Source organism: Cibotium barometz, chromosome 29 (genome assembly GCF_041138505.1).
Source record: "Cibotium barometz isolate CiBa-2024 chromosome 29, ASM4113850v1, whole genome shotgun sequence".
Taxonomy (NCBI): Eukaryota; Viridiplantae; Streptophyta; class Polypodiopsida; order Cyatheales; family Cibotiaceae; genus Cibotium; species Cibotium barometz.
In genome coordinates, this window is record NC_141074.1 from 37,427,601 (window position 1) to 37,447,783 (window position 20,183).

A 20,183-nucleotide genomic window follows, 5' to 3' on the forward strand; every position below is an offset into this window, starting at 1 on the left:
ATTCATGCATGTCCATGGCTCTATGCATGCCCATAAAGCCTAAGAATGGAGTCATGACTATGGCCATGGGCATGCATGTATGCCCATGGCTCTATGAATGCATAGAGCCTAAGATGCATGCATATGGCTATATGCATGCATAGATCAATCATGCATGCATACATGCATGTATATGCCTCTATCCATGCATCTTAGGCTGTATGCATGCCCATGGCTCTATGAATGCATAGAGCCTAAGATGCATGCATAGAGAAATCATGCATGCATAGAGCAATCATGCATGCATATGCCTCTATCCATGCATCTTAGGCTCTATGCATAGAGCAATTATGCATGCATATGCCTCTATCCATGCATCTTAGGCTCTATGCATGCATGGATAGAGCCTAAGATGCATGCATAGAGGCATATTCATGCATGATTGCTCTATGCATGCCCATAGAGCCTAATCATGTGTCTAAGCCACAAGCATGCCTACTAATCACGTGTGGTTTTGTCTAGATCATATGGCTGTCCCTCTCACTAACGAGGAGTATTGGGCATTTATGGCTCGCTTGACTCCCGCGAGGAACAACATAGAGTAGCTTCGAGGTCTCTATGCATATGCCTCTATCCATGCATCTTAGGCTCTATGCATGCATAGAGCCTAAGATGCATGCATAGAGGCATATGCATGCATGATTGCTCTATGTATGCCCATAGAGCCTAAACATGTGTCTAAGCCACAAGCATTCCTAATCACGTGTGGTTTTGTCTAGATCATATGGCTGTCCCTCTCACTGATGAGGAGTATCGGGCATTTATGGCTCGCATGACTCTCGAGCAACAACATAGAGCAGCTTCTGAGCTCGGAGTCTCTCTTCCCACATCCACTTCACGAGTTTCGGCCTCTAGGTCTTCAGCGTCCATCTCTTCCTCACACGAGACGGAGAGATCAAGAGCAGAGGTCCGGGGATGTTGTGGTGACACCGATGCCATCGATCCCCCCTGCACGGAGACCTTCTCGGTCTCGTGGATCCCATGTCTCCACATCCATACAAAATACACCCCAGGCTACACCTTCTCGCCATAGTTCTACAGGCCCATCTACAGCCACCCCATCTATTGAGGTTACACCCACCCACACCCCTTCTCACACCCCGCATAGAGAGCTCCCACAGGGCTACTCATATCTTGTGGATGATGAGGGGGCCATCATCCAAAATGAGGACGGGAAGAAGGTTTTGGGCCCAATGCATGATTTGACAGCCTCGACCTTTCGCCATAGTGTCATGCTCCCTTGGAGGAAGCAAGATAAGGGGAGCAAGGATTATGTGATCTCCAGGAGTTTCCTATACCCTCCATGGATGACCATTTCTCCACATCCTACATGAACAAAAGAATGAGGGATTTCATGAGCCATCGTCAATCCGAGGCTCATAATGCTTATAGGGAGGGGAAAAGGGAAGCCGGATTGGCTAGACAAAGAAGAATGGAAGATTCCCATGAAGGAGTTTAGACACGAGCTCAAAAAATGGAAGCAATAACTTGATGCGGCAAAAGCGCGCTTAGAGGCGGGCTCGTCTTCTCACCTTGCAGTGGCAGTTGGGCAAGCTTCAACGAGAATTTTGTAAGTATTTTCAACTTGTATGATAAGTTTTTTTTACATGGCATAATAACATGTATTAATATCTTTCTTTGTGTATCTTGTAGTTTGAGTATATTGGGCGTGAGGCCACTCCTCTCTGAGAAAGGGTATGGTAAGAGAAAAGGGATAAAGTGCCTCGTCACCAAGCTCCTCAATCGTATGAGGAGGTACATAGTCTCTTTCTCGATCTCTTTCTCTTTACGATATCATCGATGTAGTCTCTTGTTCTTCCTCTCAAGTCTTAGCTTGATTTTGTTTTGTAGGAGGATATTCCCAGGCCCTTCGAAGCCATTGAAATCACTTCTGAAGAAAACAACCAGGAAAAAGATGCGGGGAAGCAAGGGCAAGAGGAGGAGGCAAGTGATGAGGAAGATTAGTGTCAGTCGGGTCATATGTGTTGGCCCCATTTTGTATGCCTAAGGGCTTAAACCCTTTCTTTTTGATATCCCAGACTCAATGTAAATATTGATGAGATCAATACAATGCTTTTGTGTTTGTCTCCAATAATTGTCTTTTTAATATGTTCCAAATATTTACATGTCCTTAGATGGCTGCAGCCATTCTAGGATAGTCTGGGCAGTGAGGGAGGATGGCCCCAGAATATGTTCCAAATATTTACATGTCCTTAGATGGCTGTAGCCATTCTAGGATAGTCTGGATAGTGAGGGAGGATGGCCCTGGGGCCATCCTCCCTCATTGCCCGAAAAATTTCTAGTCACAGAGTCGGTATTTAGCTCGGTATCAGAGTCGGTATATTAGTCAGTAAAAACAGCTCTAGTTCACAGAGTTAGTATCTCGCTCGGTATGACAGTTGATATTCAAGTTGGTATTAAAGTCAAAAATTTAGTTTGAATACCGACCCTATTTTACTAACGGTACTACCGACCCTATTACCAAACTGTACTACTGACCCTATTACTGATGATACTAATGACGCTATTACCGAGGTACTACCGTCCCTATTACTGATTGTACGTTACCGAGGCTGATACCGAGTCTAATACCGACTCCGCCGCTATGAATCCTAAAAATTGCTAAGTGTGATATCCTCGGTGTGCTACAATCAATATTTGGCCGGTATGTTGTAGTGATGGTTAGGAAAGGTAGGTATGATGTTCTACTGAATGGCTTTGGCATGTGAACCATTTCCATGGATGAAAATGGTCCAAGAAAGAATATTGTGTTGGATAAATGATGTCCAAAAAATTTTCCTTATCGAACAAACAAATTTTTTTTGTCAAAAAGGTAGATTGAGTAGGTGAAATAATGTCCGTTAGTTTGATTAGAATCCATAGACTTTTTCAACTCCTCCTTGAGCTCCTTGTTTTGTCTTTCTTGACATTCTTCCTTTGTTCTATACATCTATAGATGCCTTTGTATGGGCCACAAAAGGAATCTATACATCACTAGGGAGCCAAGTGCCGTGTTCAATAGTGAATTATCTTTTCTATAAACTTCCTCCTCCATGGTCGATGACCCTTGCTCAAATGTAGTACTACTTTCTCCTTTAACATTTGTCTTCTACTTTTTTTGAGCAGGGGACTTGCCACTCGACCTTGTAGAATGGCTTTTTAGTAGGCTTTGTAGCATAGTGCCTTAGCATATCCTCAATTATAGCATATTTGCACATATGGTATGACATTTTCACCCACCCTCTTTGTGAGGATTAATGGATTGAAGATTTTGTTTTGTGTGTTAGGTGCACGCCTTGTCTAGCTCTCTGTAGACTAGTTATATACATTTGTGTGCTCTTTAGATGTGCCATGATTTGTCTACCCATGACATTTGGAAAATTTTCATGCATGCACATGTTGATGTAGGTATCCAACATCTTCTCCCACTTTACACTTTGTCAAGCTCTCTATAGACCAGTTATATGCATCTATGCATAACTAGTTATATGCATCTATGCATAACTAGTTATATATGCATCTATGTATACAGCTATGTGCTCTTCAGACTAGTTATATACATATGTGTGCTCTTTAGACTAGTTATATACATCTATGTTCTCTTCAAACGTGCCAGGGTTGGTCTACCCATGACATTTTGGATGACCACTATCATGCATGCACATGCCAATGTAGGTATCTAACATCTTCTCCCACTTTATGCCTTGTCTAGCTCTCTATAGACTAGTTATATATATACCTTTATGTGCTCTTTAGACTAGTTATATACATGTGTGTTCTTTAGACTAGTTATATACATCTTGTGCTCTTCACACGTGTCCATTCAATGGTTGGTCTCTACCCATGACATTTGGATGACCCATGCATGCACGTGTGTATTGATGTGTAGGTATCCACGATCTTCTTCCACTTCTTGGCTAAGATCATGTTGGTCATCTTCATCTGAGACCACTTATCATTGACCACTTGAAGGCTTAGGCTATTTGCAAACTTTATCAATGTCCAAACTTATTACTCGGGCCCAATAAAGAGTCTCCCAATGTGGGTGGTTTGGGCATGTTCAAGAGTTTGCCACACTAGTGTGGGTGGTCTTGGTCATAGGTGCTCACATATTATAAGCACATAAAAAATGGCACAACCCCCATGGCTCTGCTTCTATGAGGCCCCACCTAAAAAAGAAACACTTTGTATGTATTAGGCCCCACCTAAACGAACACTTTGCATGTATGAGGAGTCCCCACCTAAACAAACACTTTGCATGTATGACAACACTTCCGAGGTCTTGATCCTCCCTCACCCATGTAGCTCCTCCACCCACTTCCTACACCCCAACTTAGGGCCCTCCACCTTTACACCATCTTTCACTACTACTTCTTACTTTGACATATCCTGTATGAGCCCATCCCCCCACCACACATAAGCCTTCTATTGTTTTTACCATCGCCATCCCTTCGCCTTTCACCATCTCATTTATGAATCAATCCGTTTTCGTTGTCACCACCATCCCATTGTTGCTAGCAACCATTACCATTACCACTTCCATCACAACCACTGGCAGAGTCTCCACTGGCTCCAACTCACTGCTATCTTCCTTGGGAGTTGCCGTCAGCCTCGTGGGAATAGTTCCAATCCCCTCGTCATCTTTTCCACCCCCACCATCGTCTTCTCTTTCACGACCCTAACCTCGTCCTCCACAGCTTTTCTCAGAGCAGATGCTTTCATGGATTCTCTACCCATTCCTGCCTTGCTAGCAACATGGCAACGACAGTTACCTCTACCACCACAGTTCTCTCCATGGTAGACGACGGGGAGCCCTCTATCCTACAATCTTCCCTAGGATCCCCACCACCCTACCCCCTCACTGAGCCTTAGATATGTCAAAATCCTCCTCCTCTTACCAAGATTTAGACATAGATGTAGGAGTGCTTTCATCTTTACGGTTCCCTGACCCACTGGAGTGCCTTACCTCGTAGTGGGCTCGTCGTATTGCTCGTGGCTTGGATCACCTCTCATGTAATCTCTAGGAATAATACAATTTCTAAAGTTACACCTTAAACGTTTCAGCATGTCCAAGTTACACCTAAGCCTTTGTAGCAGAGTTAAAAGTCTCTCTTTTAGCTCTCAGTCCTTTTGTCCTTTTAGCTCTGAGTTGCTAGATAGCGCTAAGATGCAATTTCTTAGAACTTAGCCTGTTGTATACAGGCTACAACTTCATCTTTTGTAACTAAATATTTTTAATATTAAAGTATCTTTTCTAAAATAAATATAAAAATTGAAAAGGATCTATGAAGAGACAATGTAAATAGTAATACAATTTCTAAAATTACACCCCAAACATTTTAGAATGTGCAAGTGGCCACACACAAGGTAAATTTCTTTATACTCCATCAATCTACCGGAGATATACCATCCTTTTCTAAGTACTTCATCCTTTTCTATGGATTTCATCAAATCTACCCATGTTACACAATAACATATCCATGGGTAGCCAAGATTCTTATAAATATGTGATGCCAAATATGGCTTTTTCAACATAATATAGTACACAAATAAAAAATGGTTTATATTATACCTCAATGAATAGATCAATATGTAAGCTTGGATTCCTTGCTTTGATAACACACAACCACATCACTTCATTGCTTTGTTACTATACCTCAAGGAATAGATCAAATTATATGTAAGCTTGGTTTCCTTCTTTGATAACACACAAATACATCACACAAAGGGATTGTAATTATAGAAAATTTAATGTCATTAAAAAAAGTCATCAAGATACCTCACAAAACTTGGAGAGAATATGGGGCCAAAATTTTGTTTACACAGTAATTAATTAGTTTGCGGTTTAGGTTTTGAAATGAAAGGCATTGTGGAAACCTTAGTGTGGGAAGGCGTGGAAGGTGCGCAAGTTAATTTTTTTTAAAAATAATTTAAATTTCAAGAAGATTTGCAATGCCAATGCTTCAATGAAGGCTTTATAAGCGTGCTGGGTGCCATTTCGAGGCTGGGGCTAAGCCCCTGAGACATAGACATATGCATGTATATTAAAAAAAACCATGTAAGCACGTTGTGGAGAGAGAGAGAGATGACGATACATGTGTGCGAGCATTTAAAAAAAAAGTTATAAGCGCGCTGTCACCACACAAAGAGAGGGAGATATGACAATGGATATGGAGACTCTTGTATCTTGGAGAGACAAAATAAAAGCCACACATGTTTTTTGTCTACCCTGGCATAGTATTGACTCCGAGATAAAGTAGTAATTTTCAAGGCTTCTCTTCTCTTCTCTATATTATCTTAAGTAAGAGTTTCACAAAAGTGCCATGTGGTAAAAGAATTTGAAGAAAGTTTGAGTAGAATTTGACTTTGGAGTCTCAAAAGACTGGTTGCCAAGTAGTATTTATAAAGGGGCTTCAACTTTCACAATTGCCGTAGCGGCGTGTTCACTGTGGACGACTTTTTGAGCCATTACACGTGCGACGTCGTGCAGGACCTCCTGAAAACTTAAGTCAAAATTCAAAACTGAATCGAGATTCGAGCGAGGGACGTTAATCAGAGGGTGGTGAGCCGGTGACTAATTTAAGGAGACGACGTGATCAGCAAAGCTATATATTAGCTCCTGCATAATATGTCATTTTGCTAACTAATTGGCAACAATATTGTCATTATGGCAACTCTGATCAAGCTGCACTCCTGGGTGCTTATCTTGTTAATGCATTTGCTTGTTATATCCTTTAATCATTATGTAGCTGTTGCCTCTTCACGTCCAGTAATCGTACCAGCTGCTGCTAGTACTCTGCCTGCTGATCATGTATTATCGTCTTCTTCCATCATGTCGGCTCGTGTAAGCAGCAGCAGCAGCACAGCTAGCAGCAGCGAGGAGGATGCTCTCATTCTTCTAGAGTTCAAGCGAAGCATCACGCAGGATCCCCTTGCAACTCTCTCAACGTGGAGCGTTAACAACACGTTCAACAGCAGCAGCAGTAGTGAAGCCGCAGCTAGCACTGCTAATTGCTGCACTTGGGTGGGCGTAGCTTGCAACAACATGTCTCGAGTGGCTTCCCTTCTTCTCCCTGGCTTGCAGTTGAGTGGCTCCATCTCCCCTGCCTTGGGATCCTTGCCTTTCCTTCAGTTTCTCAACCTGTCATCCAACCTCCTTTCTGGTACTCTACCCTCTGAGCTCGCCCTATGCAGCTTCTTGCTGGTGATAGACCTCCACCAAAACCTCTTGTCCGGCAACATCCCGCCCGAGCTCGGCCAGCTGCCTGCTTTGCTGCACCTCAACCTCGCCCAAAACCACCTTTCCGGGGCCATCCCACCCGAGCTGGGCAACATCTCCTCTTTCCAAATCTTGCTGCTTTACAATAACAGCCTCACAGGCACCATCCCACCCTCCCTTGCCAACTGCACACAGTTCCTCTGGATTGATCTCAGCAACAACCAGCTCTCTGGAGCCATCCCACCCGAGCTCGGTGACCTTTCTAACCTTCGGCTTCTACTACTCTCGCAGAACTGGCTATCCGGCCGCATACCGTCTTACCTCCTCCTCCTCCAAAACCTCACTTTTCTCCAGCTCTCAGACAACTTCCTCACGGGCTCCATCCCTCTGCATTCTGAAGGCGCTTGCAAAAGCCTTCGAAGTTTAATTCTGTCAAATAATAACCTCAGTGGAAACTTGCCTCCTTCTATCAACAATTGCAATAATCTCATACAGCTACTGCTTAGTAACAATCAAATCAATGGAAGCCTTCCAGAGGAGTTAGGATCCCTCCCTGGTATACAAATCATAGATGTCTCATACAACCAGCTCCATGGCTCCATACCCAAGACTCTTGGCAACTCCACAACTCTAACAATGTTGATACTGGACACTAACTATGCTCTATCAGGACCCTTTCCTTCCGAGCTGTGCAGAATTCCAACCTTGCAAGACCTTTTCTTAGACACCAATTCCTTGAGTGGAGAATTATCAAACCTTGTGAATTGCTCTAATTTGAGAATCCTTGATGTAGCCTTCAATAACTTTGAGGGCACCATACCACCTCAGTTTGGCTCTTTCGCTAATCTCGAATTTCTTGAGCTGGCTAGCAACCAGCTCTCTGGCCACATCCCAGCTACACTTGGTAACTGTTCCAACATTCAAATAATAGGCCTCTATAGAAACCACCTCACAGGTCCCATCCCCTCAGAGCTCGGAAAGCTCAAGAACCTCTCATATCTTATGCTCAACAGGAACAACCTAACCGACTCCATCCCTCTCACACTTGGAAACTGCACCAACCTCTCTATCCTCTATCTTGATCTAAACAATCTAGAAGGCCCTATCCCCTCTGAGTTGGGAAATCTAAAGCTCCTCACTGATCTCAGGCTCTTATTCAACTCTCTAACTGGCCCCATCCCCACCTCCATATACAACTGCTTCAACCTTGTGACACTAGACCTTCAAGTGAATCATCTCAGTGGCGCCCTGCTGCCAGAGATCAGAGCTCTCAAGAATCTACAATACCTGTCTGCCTATGGAAACCAGCTCACTGGAAGCATTCCCACTGAGATTGGAGAATGCAAGAGCTTGCAATTTCTCTATTTAGAGATGAATAACTTGACCGGCCCTATACCAAGCAGCATAGGTTCATTAACCTTGCTGCAAGAGCTAGGTCTGAGCGCAAATGCCCTCAGTGGACCCTTGCCCTCGACCATAGCTCGGCTTCGCAACCTCACTTGGTTGGCTTTGTCATTCAACAACCTTAATGGGAGTATCGATGCATTGCAAATGGGAGCAGCACTCTCTAAGTTGGAGCTTGTTAATCTGCCCCATAATCAATTCACAGGCAACATACCGGAAGCAATCGGCAACTGCAAAGCTCTTGTAGTGCTTCGTCTCAGCAATAACCACTTTACAGGAACCATACCTTCAACAGTTGGGCAGCTCAAGTCTCTTAACGAGTTGTCTTTATGGGGCAACCAGCTGACTGGTAACATCCCAAAAGCTATAGGAGATTGCTCGGCTCTGAGGCTGCTCAATCTTGCTTACAATAAGCTCAATGGCAGTCTACCATCCACAATAGGCAAGATTTCTAGCCTTAGTACTGGTTTGAATGTGTCCCATAACGAGCTGACTGGGCAAATACCCGCAGAGCTTGGAGCGCTGCAGTTACTTCTCTCCATGGACCTCTCTCAAAACCAGTTCTCGGGAAGCATTGCAGATGCTTTGAGTGCTTGTGTGATGCTTCAAACCTTGGATGTCTCATCAAACCTACTCACTGGAGCTATTCCCAACTCTCTGGGCTCCCTTCTCAATCTAAACTCCCTCAACGTCTCTCACAACATGTTGCAAGGGGCCATTCCAGTTTCTCTTTCCAAGCTGACCAGCCTACAGTACCTCAACGTCTCCTACAATGAGCTCGCGGGTTCCATTCCTGACAGCCCCTCTTTCCGACACATTTCATCCTCAAGCTTCTCAGGGAACCCGGGCTTGTGCGGAGACATCATCCAGAAGCCTTGCCCGCACAATATCTCAAGCTCTTCACAGAAGGCGATCAATACAAGGAGGATTGCAGTCATTGCGGGATCTCTTGCAGCCATGATAGTAGTTGTCATCATAGGTGCTGTAATATGCTATTTTGTCATTTATAAAGACAAGACAACGCCCAATGGTGGTACAACTAGTGATCAACCTGAGATTGATGTATTAGAAAAGAATCAATTGAGGCTTAGTGAAGAGGAGATCAAGATAGCAACTGATGCATTTAGCACCGCAAATATCGTCGGAAGTGGGGGGTTCAGCACAGTGTACAAGGCCAAATTGAGAGATGGGCAGGTGGTGGCTGTCAAAGTCCTCAAAACTCAAGAGATGAGCAACACAATGGCTAATAACGCCTTCATCTCGGAGCTGCACACGTTGGGAAAGCTGAGGCATCGAAACCTTGTGAAGATATTAGGATATTGTTCTAATTTAGACATGAAAGCAATCGTTTTGGAGCATATACCCAATGGGAGCTTAGAGGAGTGGTTGCATGGTGGTGGTGCTGGAGGATGCCTGAGTTGGGAGCAGAGGGTGGACATAGCCATAGGAATAGCACAAGGCCTTGTTTACTTGCATCACGAGTATGATCAGGAGTGCAGTATAGTGCATTGCGACCTCAAGCCCAGCAACATCCTTCTGGATGAAGGGATGCAACCGCACATTGCAGACTTTGGCATTGCAAGGATTCTGCTGCCTGCAGATCACCATGCTCCAATTATGGGCTCCATGATGGCGTCTGGCATGTTCCAAGGTTCCATAGGCTATGTGGCTCCAGGTATTATTATTTTTTTCCCCATTAATGTGCTGGAGTTTGGCAAGAATGATGAGTAATTTTATCATAACCTAATCTAACGTGGAATCATGATCAATACTGCAGAGTATGGGTCCTTTGTAAAGCCTGGCACCAAAGGCGATGTGTACAGCTATGGGATTATTCTGCTAGAGCTCGTCACGGGGAAGAAGCCCACCAGCAGCGACTTTGGTGAAGGGCGAACCATGCATGCGTGGATGCGCACATGCGTGCAGGGTGTGAGCAATATTAAGGGCAGTTATGTGGACTCGGATCTGTTACAATCGTTAGAAAGCAGCAGCTATGGTGATCATCAGATAGTTTGCAAGCAAATCGACCTGCTCATACAGCTGGCTCTCATGTGCACGAGCGAATCAGCCATGGATCGACCCACTATGAAAGAAGCGCTCGAGTGGGTGCTGCATCGCACCAAGGGAGGAGGCACATCGGAGCCATTCCCCGACTTGGAACAAATGCTACTATAGTCCACGGGTCAACGGTCCAAGGATGATTTTTTTGATGGGTGGGTCACCGTTCACCCGTTTTTATGATGGTAATAAGAAGTGTAAACACATCTTCACATATGTGAAAACATACATTTTCATGTGTTTAACTCCATGGTGACAGTGTGGAGTTGGAGCTTGGAGTTTGGAGCATACATGCAAGCTTGGAGCCTTAAAGAGACACGAGCTTAAAGCATTGGTAAGTACCCCACGATGTTTGTGTTTCATTGCTCATCCATTAGGTGAATGTGTAGAGTTCCCTCTTGGAGGTGTGGTTAAGCATAACACCTTTGACATGTGTGTCTTGGTTTACCACAGTAATAGCACTCTATGCTATTTGCATTCTGATTTCTTTGCCAACCACCTCGGCCTCTTCGGCTCCCCCTACCTCTAGACTGGCCTCTTCCACCTATGTATGATTACTGTTGTGAATCATTGGATTGTTGTTGTCCAGAATTCTGATTTCCTTGTCGGCCACCACCTTGGCCTCGACCACGGCCTCTACACCTGAATTAGAGTAGAAGGCACTCACCAAATCATCATCCTCCACTAATATATTGATAGACCCAAGGGATTCAACAATTCCCTTGATCTTTAAGGCATACATGCTTTTCTTCTCCATAATATGCAACTCTTGCTTTAACTGCAACTTCCTTGCCTTTGTGTTAGTCTGGACCATCTGAACCAGATTCTGCCATGTAACTGTTGGAGTGTTTGTATCCTGTATGTGTCCTATCATAGTGTGTATGTGACACTAATTGAAAGCCAGTACATGACTTTTCTTGCACCCTCATTCCAGTCCAATAGGATAGTATACCTACCCTGTAGCTCCGCTCCCGTGAAGACAGCTCCTCAATCGGAGATGTGTAGCTCCCAGAGCTACTGAGGGGGTGTTGTACCTAAACCAAGAAGGGGAAAGAGATGATGGTGCTCTTACCCGTGTAGTACCGATTCCTTCCTTGCTTGTTCTTGCCGCTTGCTTGCTTGCTTAGCTCTCACATGAACAAGGCTATGATACCATAAAGAGAATGTGGGGGAGAGGGAGAGCTTCAAACCCTAGCAAGCAAACACACACACACACACATACGAGAGAGCAAGATGCAAGAGAGAGATGGATCGCTGAATTGTTTTCTATCTTCTTCTTCTCTTCTCAACCAACATAACATAAAGATAAGAGTACACACTATATGGGTTAGTACTCAACTACTACAACATACAAGAATTGGTCCATAATGTGAACCCAACTAAATGAGCTAGCGCTATAACTATGCCAGTCTCTAGTAATCCAAAATGGTTGTCACACAGCCTGTCATACCACTAGCCGCATATCACCCATAATCTCACCAACCATGCCACTGGTGTAGATGCAGAAGCTATCACCTAGGTGGTTCATCAACGTCCACCGTACCACTAGTTGATCTCGATATCTCAACAAAGCCTACAACCCATATCATTCGTTGATGATAGAGAGAAGATTTGTGTCACCTAGGTTGTGAGATCCCTGCCCTCTCTGCGCGTCGAACTCCGGAGTGCTAGCAGCGGAAGTAGCAACCTCTCACATAGGCCAAAGCTTCCCATTTGGGGCCTCGCCCATGAATGTCCGGGTAAGGGACTAGTTTGACGGTTCTTCCAAAACCGAGATTAGAAAAACATTCATCGCCTAGAAAGCACGGGTGATTCCTCTAGGAAAATCTTCTAACAAAAATTTATCTAACGGGGTCAAGAGCCTTAACTATCTTTTATATTCCGACCGAACCCGCGGGTCTCATGGCCGAATCAAGGATGGTCTTGCACTTGGTTCATAGAGATCATCGCTTTTTTCCCCTGAAGTGAGGCACAGCCACCGTTGATTCTTTCCCATAGAATAAGAATCTGCCTGTGACTTACTTTAACTATCGTAACTTAACATAACTGAACTTTATTGTAGGAATCCGCCGATCCAGCCAGCCCATGGGTTAGCAATCGCCCAACCACTGTATTAGTGGGATCCCTCTTTATAAAAATTTAGTTGTGTTTTGTCCCGGGTACCACGAAAAAGAGTTCCTAGGCCCCCTAGACGACACTCATGAAAATAAACACACCACTTACGCACTCAATGTGAAATTACTTTTTTCTCAGATTCAACTATCTTCAAGACAGAATCGCAATAAAACCACAGTGTTTTCATCATAATCCTCAATATTCCAGCTCCATTATTTTTACAAACAAGTGTCATCCGGACTCTCCGTTGAAGACCAGCTAGTCAACCAACGAGTGGTTCTGAAGCATGGTTGAAAATTAATTATATGTGTGATCAATGGAAGGGCCAATATATAAGACCAAGTGTAGATATATAAGACCAAGTGTAGATGATGACAAGGAGGAGAATCATAGGAGAGTGTTACACAACATGCCACACCATTCAATGACACCAGGTAGATTGCCAAAGGTGGCAAGGCTTCATATGGAAAGCATGACAGAGAATGATCTTCGCCAACCAATGAATGAGGTGTCTCCACCATTGCCACATGAGGAGGAAGAGGATCTCATCATGGAAGACATGGTGAATGACTTCTTTGAATGGGAGGTCATAGGTGATAGAGACCAAGCTTCCATGTATCACAAGAGGAGGAAACCTTGCATAGAGAGGCAGCCACCCCTTTGAGGGATGTTCGTACTCTACACTATGAGAAAACTTAGAGCTGTTAAACTTGCAAACAACTTATAGATGTTCGTATTCTACACTATGAGAAAACTTAGAGCTGTTAAACTTGCAAACAACTTATAGATGGAGTGATACAAGTGTCACAAGTCTTCTTAGGTAAGATCGACTCATTGTATCCTCTTAAATAGAAAATGTCTCATGTTTTATATACTCTTCTTGTAGATATTTTGACATATGATTTCTTATGTTATGTTGTAGGATTCTCAAGATGATTCTTCCCTCTCAAAATCTTTTTCTTTTTTGACTCGCGAGATTGTTCTCGGTATGGATTATACAAAAATACATGGATGTCCGAATGATTGCATGCTATTTAGAGGGGTTAATAAAAACACAACATAATGTATACAATGTGGCAAGAGCCGCTATAGGGATTATTTGTAAGGAGACAAAATTTTCCAAAAGGTATTGAGACACTTCCTTATCATTCCTTGCATATGTTTAAATGTAAGGGGATTGCACAACTCATGACATGGCATGCTACTCATCTCTCAATTGATGATATCATGAGGATCATAGTTGATTCATCAACATGGAACATGTGGAGCATCAATGTGGAGAGTTTGAAGACGAGCTCTGTCACTTATGTCTTGGCTTAGGCATGGATAGTGCTAACCCATTTGGCTTCAAGTCCACATCATGGTTTACTTGGCCTATTATATTTTTGAATTACAACCTCCCTCCATGGGTGGCAATCAAGAAAGGTCGTATTATGCTTGCTCTCCTTGTACCATGTGTAACGTACCCATCTTCACTAATAAAGAAATGTCCATGTAATTATGAGTTTTTATGGTATAAAAATCAATGATTTTATTATTTGAGTCATTTTTACTTAGAATCTTCAAATTCTGAGCCCAAATTTGGAATCTGCACGCAATTTTACCCTAATATAGGATTTTACAGCATCCAAAACGGACACCGGATCAAGCCTATACGCTAATTTCAATCATTTTAGTTAAAAATCGACGACCTTTAAACCTTAATAAATCCATGACCGGGCGTCCGATTGACGAACGGTCTGAACCCCTACGACCAGGAGAACCTCCCGGACAAAAAAAAATTTCGTCCCCCGGGGGGTCCGGTACGCAAATCGAGGCGGGCGTCCCAAATTTGGATACCCCGCCCCAAAATTTGGTCCGTACACACTTACTAGGGTGCCCGCACAATGGCCGCTCGAGAACCAAAGGACGGCCGCCCACTGTATGGTCCACGCGTACCCCTACGTGGACACCCATGCTGCCCCAGACCAGATAAGGTACATGCGTACCACTCCTTTCCCGGACAACCGACACCGTACCTTTCCCCTAGACCCATGCAGGCCACTGATCCATAGCCTTTGAAGGTACACCGTCCTTTCGTCCTTGCTTTGCGCAACGCCCGTACCCTCACCCCTCAGCTATATAAACCCCCGGGGTGCTCCACTGACGGCACGCATTTCTGTGTAGCGTATGCCCTATTGTACCGCCGTCCGTCCCTGTGTAGCGTACTTGCTGCAGTACAGCCGCCCTTGCAGCCACCCCTCTCACACCCCCTCATTTGGCTCTTTTCAGATAAGCCAATTTTCCTCCATCTCCCTCTTCCTTAGAGGCAGTGTCCTTAACTCTTCTCCCCCCCCCCCCCCCCCCCCCGGTGTGAAGAGACTTCCAGCAGCCCCTCCTAGCCCTCTCCACGTTTTTGCCCTTAAGGACATCTCACAATCCCCCCCCATTTGCGTAGACTTTAATAAGGGTTTTTTGCCTCAAGAAAGGGTTCGTGCGCCATATTCTTTTGCTCATACGGTGAGCAAATGAGCTCGGAATTCAGATCCGACTGAAGCGTTTTGATCGCAGCAGCGAGCTCTGCAAGGCGACGCCTAAGATGGCCTCATCTCAGAGACGACAAAATATTGCCTCAAGAGGAGCACGTAACAACGAGATGGGGGAAGATGCGCCCAATGCGGCTCCAGTCCTCCCTTTTCAAGCCCCTCAAGGAAACGGTGGCCAGGTTAGCTTGGTTAATTTTTAAAAGAAGAGATTTTTCTTAAATTAGTGTTAATGAATGGTATCTTTTCCTTTTAAAATGATGACATAAAAATTATATGAAGTTACGAATTATGTGATGTTGTATTCGATAAATTGCATTGAAGTTATTATCTTTAGAATTCAAGATTTTTTTTGGCTTCAACGCTAACTCCGTTCTGTGCTTGTGTAGCCGGGCGGCGTCGTTAGCAAAGCCCGGGAATGGCCCAAGGTATCCCTCATACCTTTGGGAGAATAAGGATCGCCGATTGAGGCGAGAGATTATGAGGCTGCCTAGTTTTGAGGGCCCAGGCTAGTGTGGTAAATAAGCCCACCCTAGTGTGCAGACATTCCTCTGAGGGGCGGGAGGATCGAGCGATGGAGCTTGAGAGGGCGACAGGCCGGCTTGAGTCCTCACCAGCGGCCGACGATGAGGTGTATGGTCCCGTAAGGTTTTGCCCAGCATGTAGAGGCTGGAAGGCCGAATTCTAGATCATCGACAGAATAAGAATAAGAGAGCCGGTTTGGCTTGTATGGAATTGGTTCATGTATAAACTTTTTATATAATTAAATCTTGTCTTTGGTATGATTGTATTGTGTAAGAAGGCTGTTTTAACGAACCTTGTGAAAAAGGGCCTTAATTAAGGAATATGTTTATTTATGTCAAACAGTGTGGTAGGATTAATTAGAAAACAAATTGATGCGTGAGTAGGGTGGAAAGTGGGAGGATGGAATGCCCTGACGGCACCATCCTACAGACGGGTGGACCCGATTAGTCGGGTAGCTTTCCAACAGATTAGTGAAAGCCCTACGTTAGATAGTTAGGTTCCTGTGGGCAACTCTATTCTAGAAGACTAGGTCAGGCTGTGCCTTGCATAAGATGAGGAAAAAAGCGTTGTCTCTAGAAATCAAGTCTAGTAGTTGCCCAATTTATGATCAATTGCCCTATGGGTGCTTTGATGTTTAGAAAATCACGCTCCCCCTGCGGGATAGAGCTAGGTCATACCTATGAATCGTATCCTTGAATCTCTACAGGGTCAAGGTGTCGATGAATAGGAAATTTTTTCCAAGATAAGACATAGCGGACTATCTTAAGTGTTTCTCCCATTTTAGAAGGGAGGAACCTTACAATTGGTATTAGAGCGATCATAGCTCCTAGGAATTGTCATTTAAGGATTGTTTTGCAATGAATGTTTTACCTAACATAATGCTAATTAGTAAAAACATCCTACTAAAACAAATAAGTTGAATTGATGTTTGAATGACTGTAGGAAGAGGAAGATGCCTACTCCAAGTTTCTAGTTTTCCAATGCATCTTCGAGACTGCTAGTCACTCCTCGAATTTCGAGTTTCGCGACACCATGGTGCAGATATTAGAGAAGATATCCCTCCCTCATTTCTCTCGTATTCAAAGAGGATGGGGTAGAGATTTCTGGAGTTGTGGGCCGAGATACTTCTTCATCCGTGCATATCAAATTGGGAACCTCACCACCGACCTTAAGCGGATTCGTTGGATTGAGAAGCTGAAGATGATCCGCTTATTTTGGTTCGTCGGTACCCCCCAGGGTCGACACCTCTGTGACTATAGATGGGGTTCGCATACCTCAGGATCGTTGGGTGTATGACAAAGTGATGCAGGTCTTACCTGCTGTGTTGGGATCTACCCCAATCCAGAGTTTACCACCCTTACCATCAGTTTTTAGAGTCTTAGAAACTACAGCGGAACCCCTATATTTCACCTATGTGGACCGCTCTACCCTTATGTCATAGTCAAACCTAGGAATTTCCCTTGATGTCAAATAAGACTAATTATATTAGTCTCAGATCTTTGTAATAAAACTTGTCCTTGTAAATATTTGGAAATAAAATAATTTCAATGTTTTACTCTCCAAAAAAATAAGCGTTGTGCAAATATGAATCTTGTAATCTTAAAATTGTTTTTACAATGATGGCCAGGACGACCACCCTCCACTTCCCAATGCGCTTTACACCGATACCCAGGAGAAGAAGCTCCTGCTCAAGCAAATGCAACCTCCCTCCTTAAAGGAGAAGGTTCAAAGGTTGAGAAGGATGCTGAAGTCTGGATTGAGGCGATGGACGATTATTTCTCTGCTGCCAGTACTGGAGTAGCAAATCAGTCTATGCTCGCACGGTTTGGCCTCATTGGAGATGCTAAACTCTGGTGGAAACAGTGGTGCCGTGACAAGGAAGTCACCGAGCATTCTCAAACGTGGGAAGACATCAAGCAGGCAGTGAAGGAAAGATATCTTCCTCCATCCCATGAATACATGAAGATGAATGAGTTTTTTAGTCTTAGACAGTGCAGCTTAACTCTTGAGGACTACTAATCCAAATTTATTACCCTTCGGAAGTATGCCCCAGCTATGACTACTTCCCAGCAAGTGGCTCGTTTTTGCTAAGGGCTAAATGAACCCCTAGATTCCCGCCTTGAAGCAATGAGGCCAAGCACATTACAGGATGCTCTCATACGAGCAAAGCCACTTGTGAAAGAAATGAAGGCTAACAAACCGAAGAATCAAAAGAGATCTTACCCTGAGGCAAACCTTAGAGATCAACCCTACAAGAAACCTCAACAGAATTTCCCCTACTACAACAGAGGGCGACAAGGCAACTCTTTTGTCCCCCGCTCGTATGCTGCTTCTTCCAGAGAAGGCCCTCTGTGTTTTGAGTGCAATGAGCCGGGACACTTTAGAGCCAACTGTCCCAAGATGGCAACATCATTTCCCCAAGGTAACAGAGGAAATCAAGGCCGTGGAACCCCTACCCACCAATGTGCAAGGCCGTGGCAGAGGCCGCGGAGGAGCAGTTGCTAGAACTGCCTGTGTTATAAGTGAAGAACCGACCTTAGAAACGGCTGAAGAAGAGCGCGCCACCGTCCATGCGGTAGTAGAACACCAAGGTCCGAATAAACAATTTGGTGTAATCCAAACCCCCGCCACTCATCATGGTAAGCCATTTCAACTTTTGATTGATTGTGGCAGTACCCATTCATTCCTTTCTCCTAGGTGTTTGCAAAAATTAAACTTGGGTCAAAAAACAGCTAGAAGAATGATTGTAGAGTTAGCCAGCGGGAAAGAAGTAGTATCTCGCCACTCTATAGGAAACCTTGATTTTGAGCTGGGTAATGAGCAAACTCATGGTCACTTTAGAGTCTTGCCACTAGGAATTTATGATGGAATCCTTGGGATGGATTGGTTAATTGCAAACAAAGCTAGCATTCATTGTAACCAGGGGAGTATCACTTTTGAAAATGAGCATGGCCAAGTAATATCTGTTCAGGGGATCACAGGGAAACCTAAATCTAGGGTAGTCAAGGCAAAACATCTTCTCAAGGGTCAGCAAGTTTTCTTAGTCAAACTCAACAAAGTCATTGAACCTAGTATGGAGACAGAACCCTCTTGGCTCCAAGAATTCTCTGACATCTTCCCTGACGAGCTTACAGGGTTACCGCCTCCTCGAGAAGTCGATCATGAAATCGAGGTGATCCCTGGAGCTCAACCCGTCTCAAAAACTCCCTATAAAATGTCCCTTCCTGAAGCCATTGAACTTAAGGAGCAACTTTCCCAACTCATTGAACAAGGATTTGTACTCCCCAGTAGCTCTCCTTGGGGAGCACTTGTTCTTTTCCAAAAAAAGAAGGACGGGACTCTCCGCCTCTGCATAGATTATCGAGGGCTAAATCAAGTCACTGTCAAGAATAAGTATCCTATCCCTCGCATCGACGAACTTCTTGACAGGCTTCATGGGGCCAAAGTCTTCTCAAAAATAGATTTGAGGTTTGGTTACTATCAGATCAAAGTCAAGGAAGCAGATATACCCAAAACAGCCTTCAATACCCATTATGGCCACTATGAGTTTACTGTAATGTAACCAATGCTCCTGCAACTTTCAACCGCCTAATGCAAGATATATTTCGTCCTTACTTGGATGAATTTGTGCTTGTTTTCTTTGATGACATCTTAATCTACTCCAAATCAATGGAAGAGCATGAGGAGCATGTGCGTAGAGTTCTGCAATTGTTGCGTAGACACAAACTCTATGCCAAGAAAAGCAAATGTACCTTCTTTACTCATCAAATTGAGTATCTTGGATTCATCGTCTCCAAAGATGGCATCTCAGTAGACCCCACCAAGGTCAAGGATATTCTAGAATGGCCACCCCCTAAATCAGTTCGTGAAGTTCGTGGGTTTTTGGGAATCACGGGTTGGTATAGGATTTTTATCAAAGATTATGCTTTGGTAGCTGCACCTTTGACGGATCTTCTTAAGAAGGATTGCAAAATAGTGTGGCTGCCAATCCATCAAAACAGCTTTGATCAGCTGAAAGTCATTATTACTTCTGCCCCAGTCTTAAAGCTTCCTGATTTCTCCAAGGAATTTGAAGTGGTTATCGATGCTAGTAGTCTAGCACTTGGTGGTGTCTTAGGCTAAGAAGGAAGACCAGTTGTTTATACTTCCCGCAAGCTGAAGCAATATGAAGCAAATTATGCCACCCATGATTTGGAACTCTTAGCAGTTGTTCATTGCCTCAAATTATGGAGACATTATCTCTTGGGAGGCAAATTCCAGCTTGTAACTGACCACAAAAGTCTAAAGTGGATCTTCACCCA

At 44.1% G+C, this 20,183-nt stretch overlaps 1 protein-coding gene across 1 annotated transcript; it reads left to right on the forward strand.

Moving 5' to 3' along the window:
* Window positions 1–6,706: 6,706 nt before the first annotated feature.
* On the forward strand, window positions 6,707–11,067 carry LOC147622126 (uncharacterized). The gene is made up of 3 exons (XM_086823548.1): window positions 6,707–10,337; window positions 10,440–10,875; window positions 10,980–11,067. The coding sequence occupies exons 1-2, from the start codon at window positions 6,707–6,709 to the stop codon at window positions 10,835–10,837; spliced, it is 4,029 nt and encodes a 1,342-aa protein (XP_086679674.1). The 3' UTR covers window positions 10,838–10,875; window positions 10,980–11,067.
* The last annotated feature ends 9,116 nt before the right edge of the window (window positions 11,068–20,183 follow it).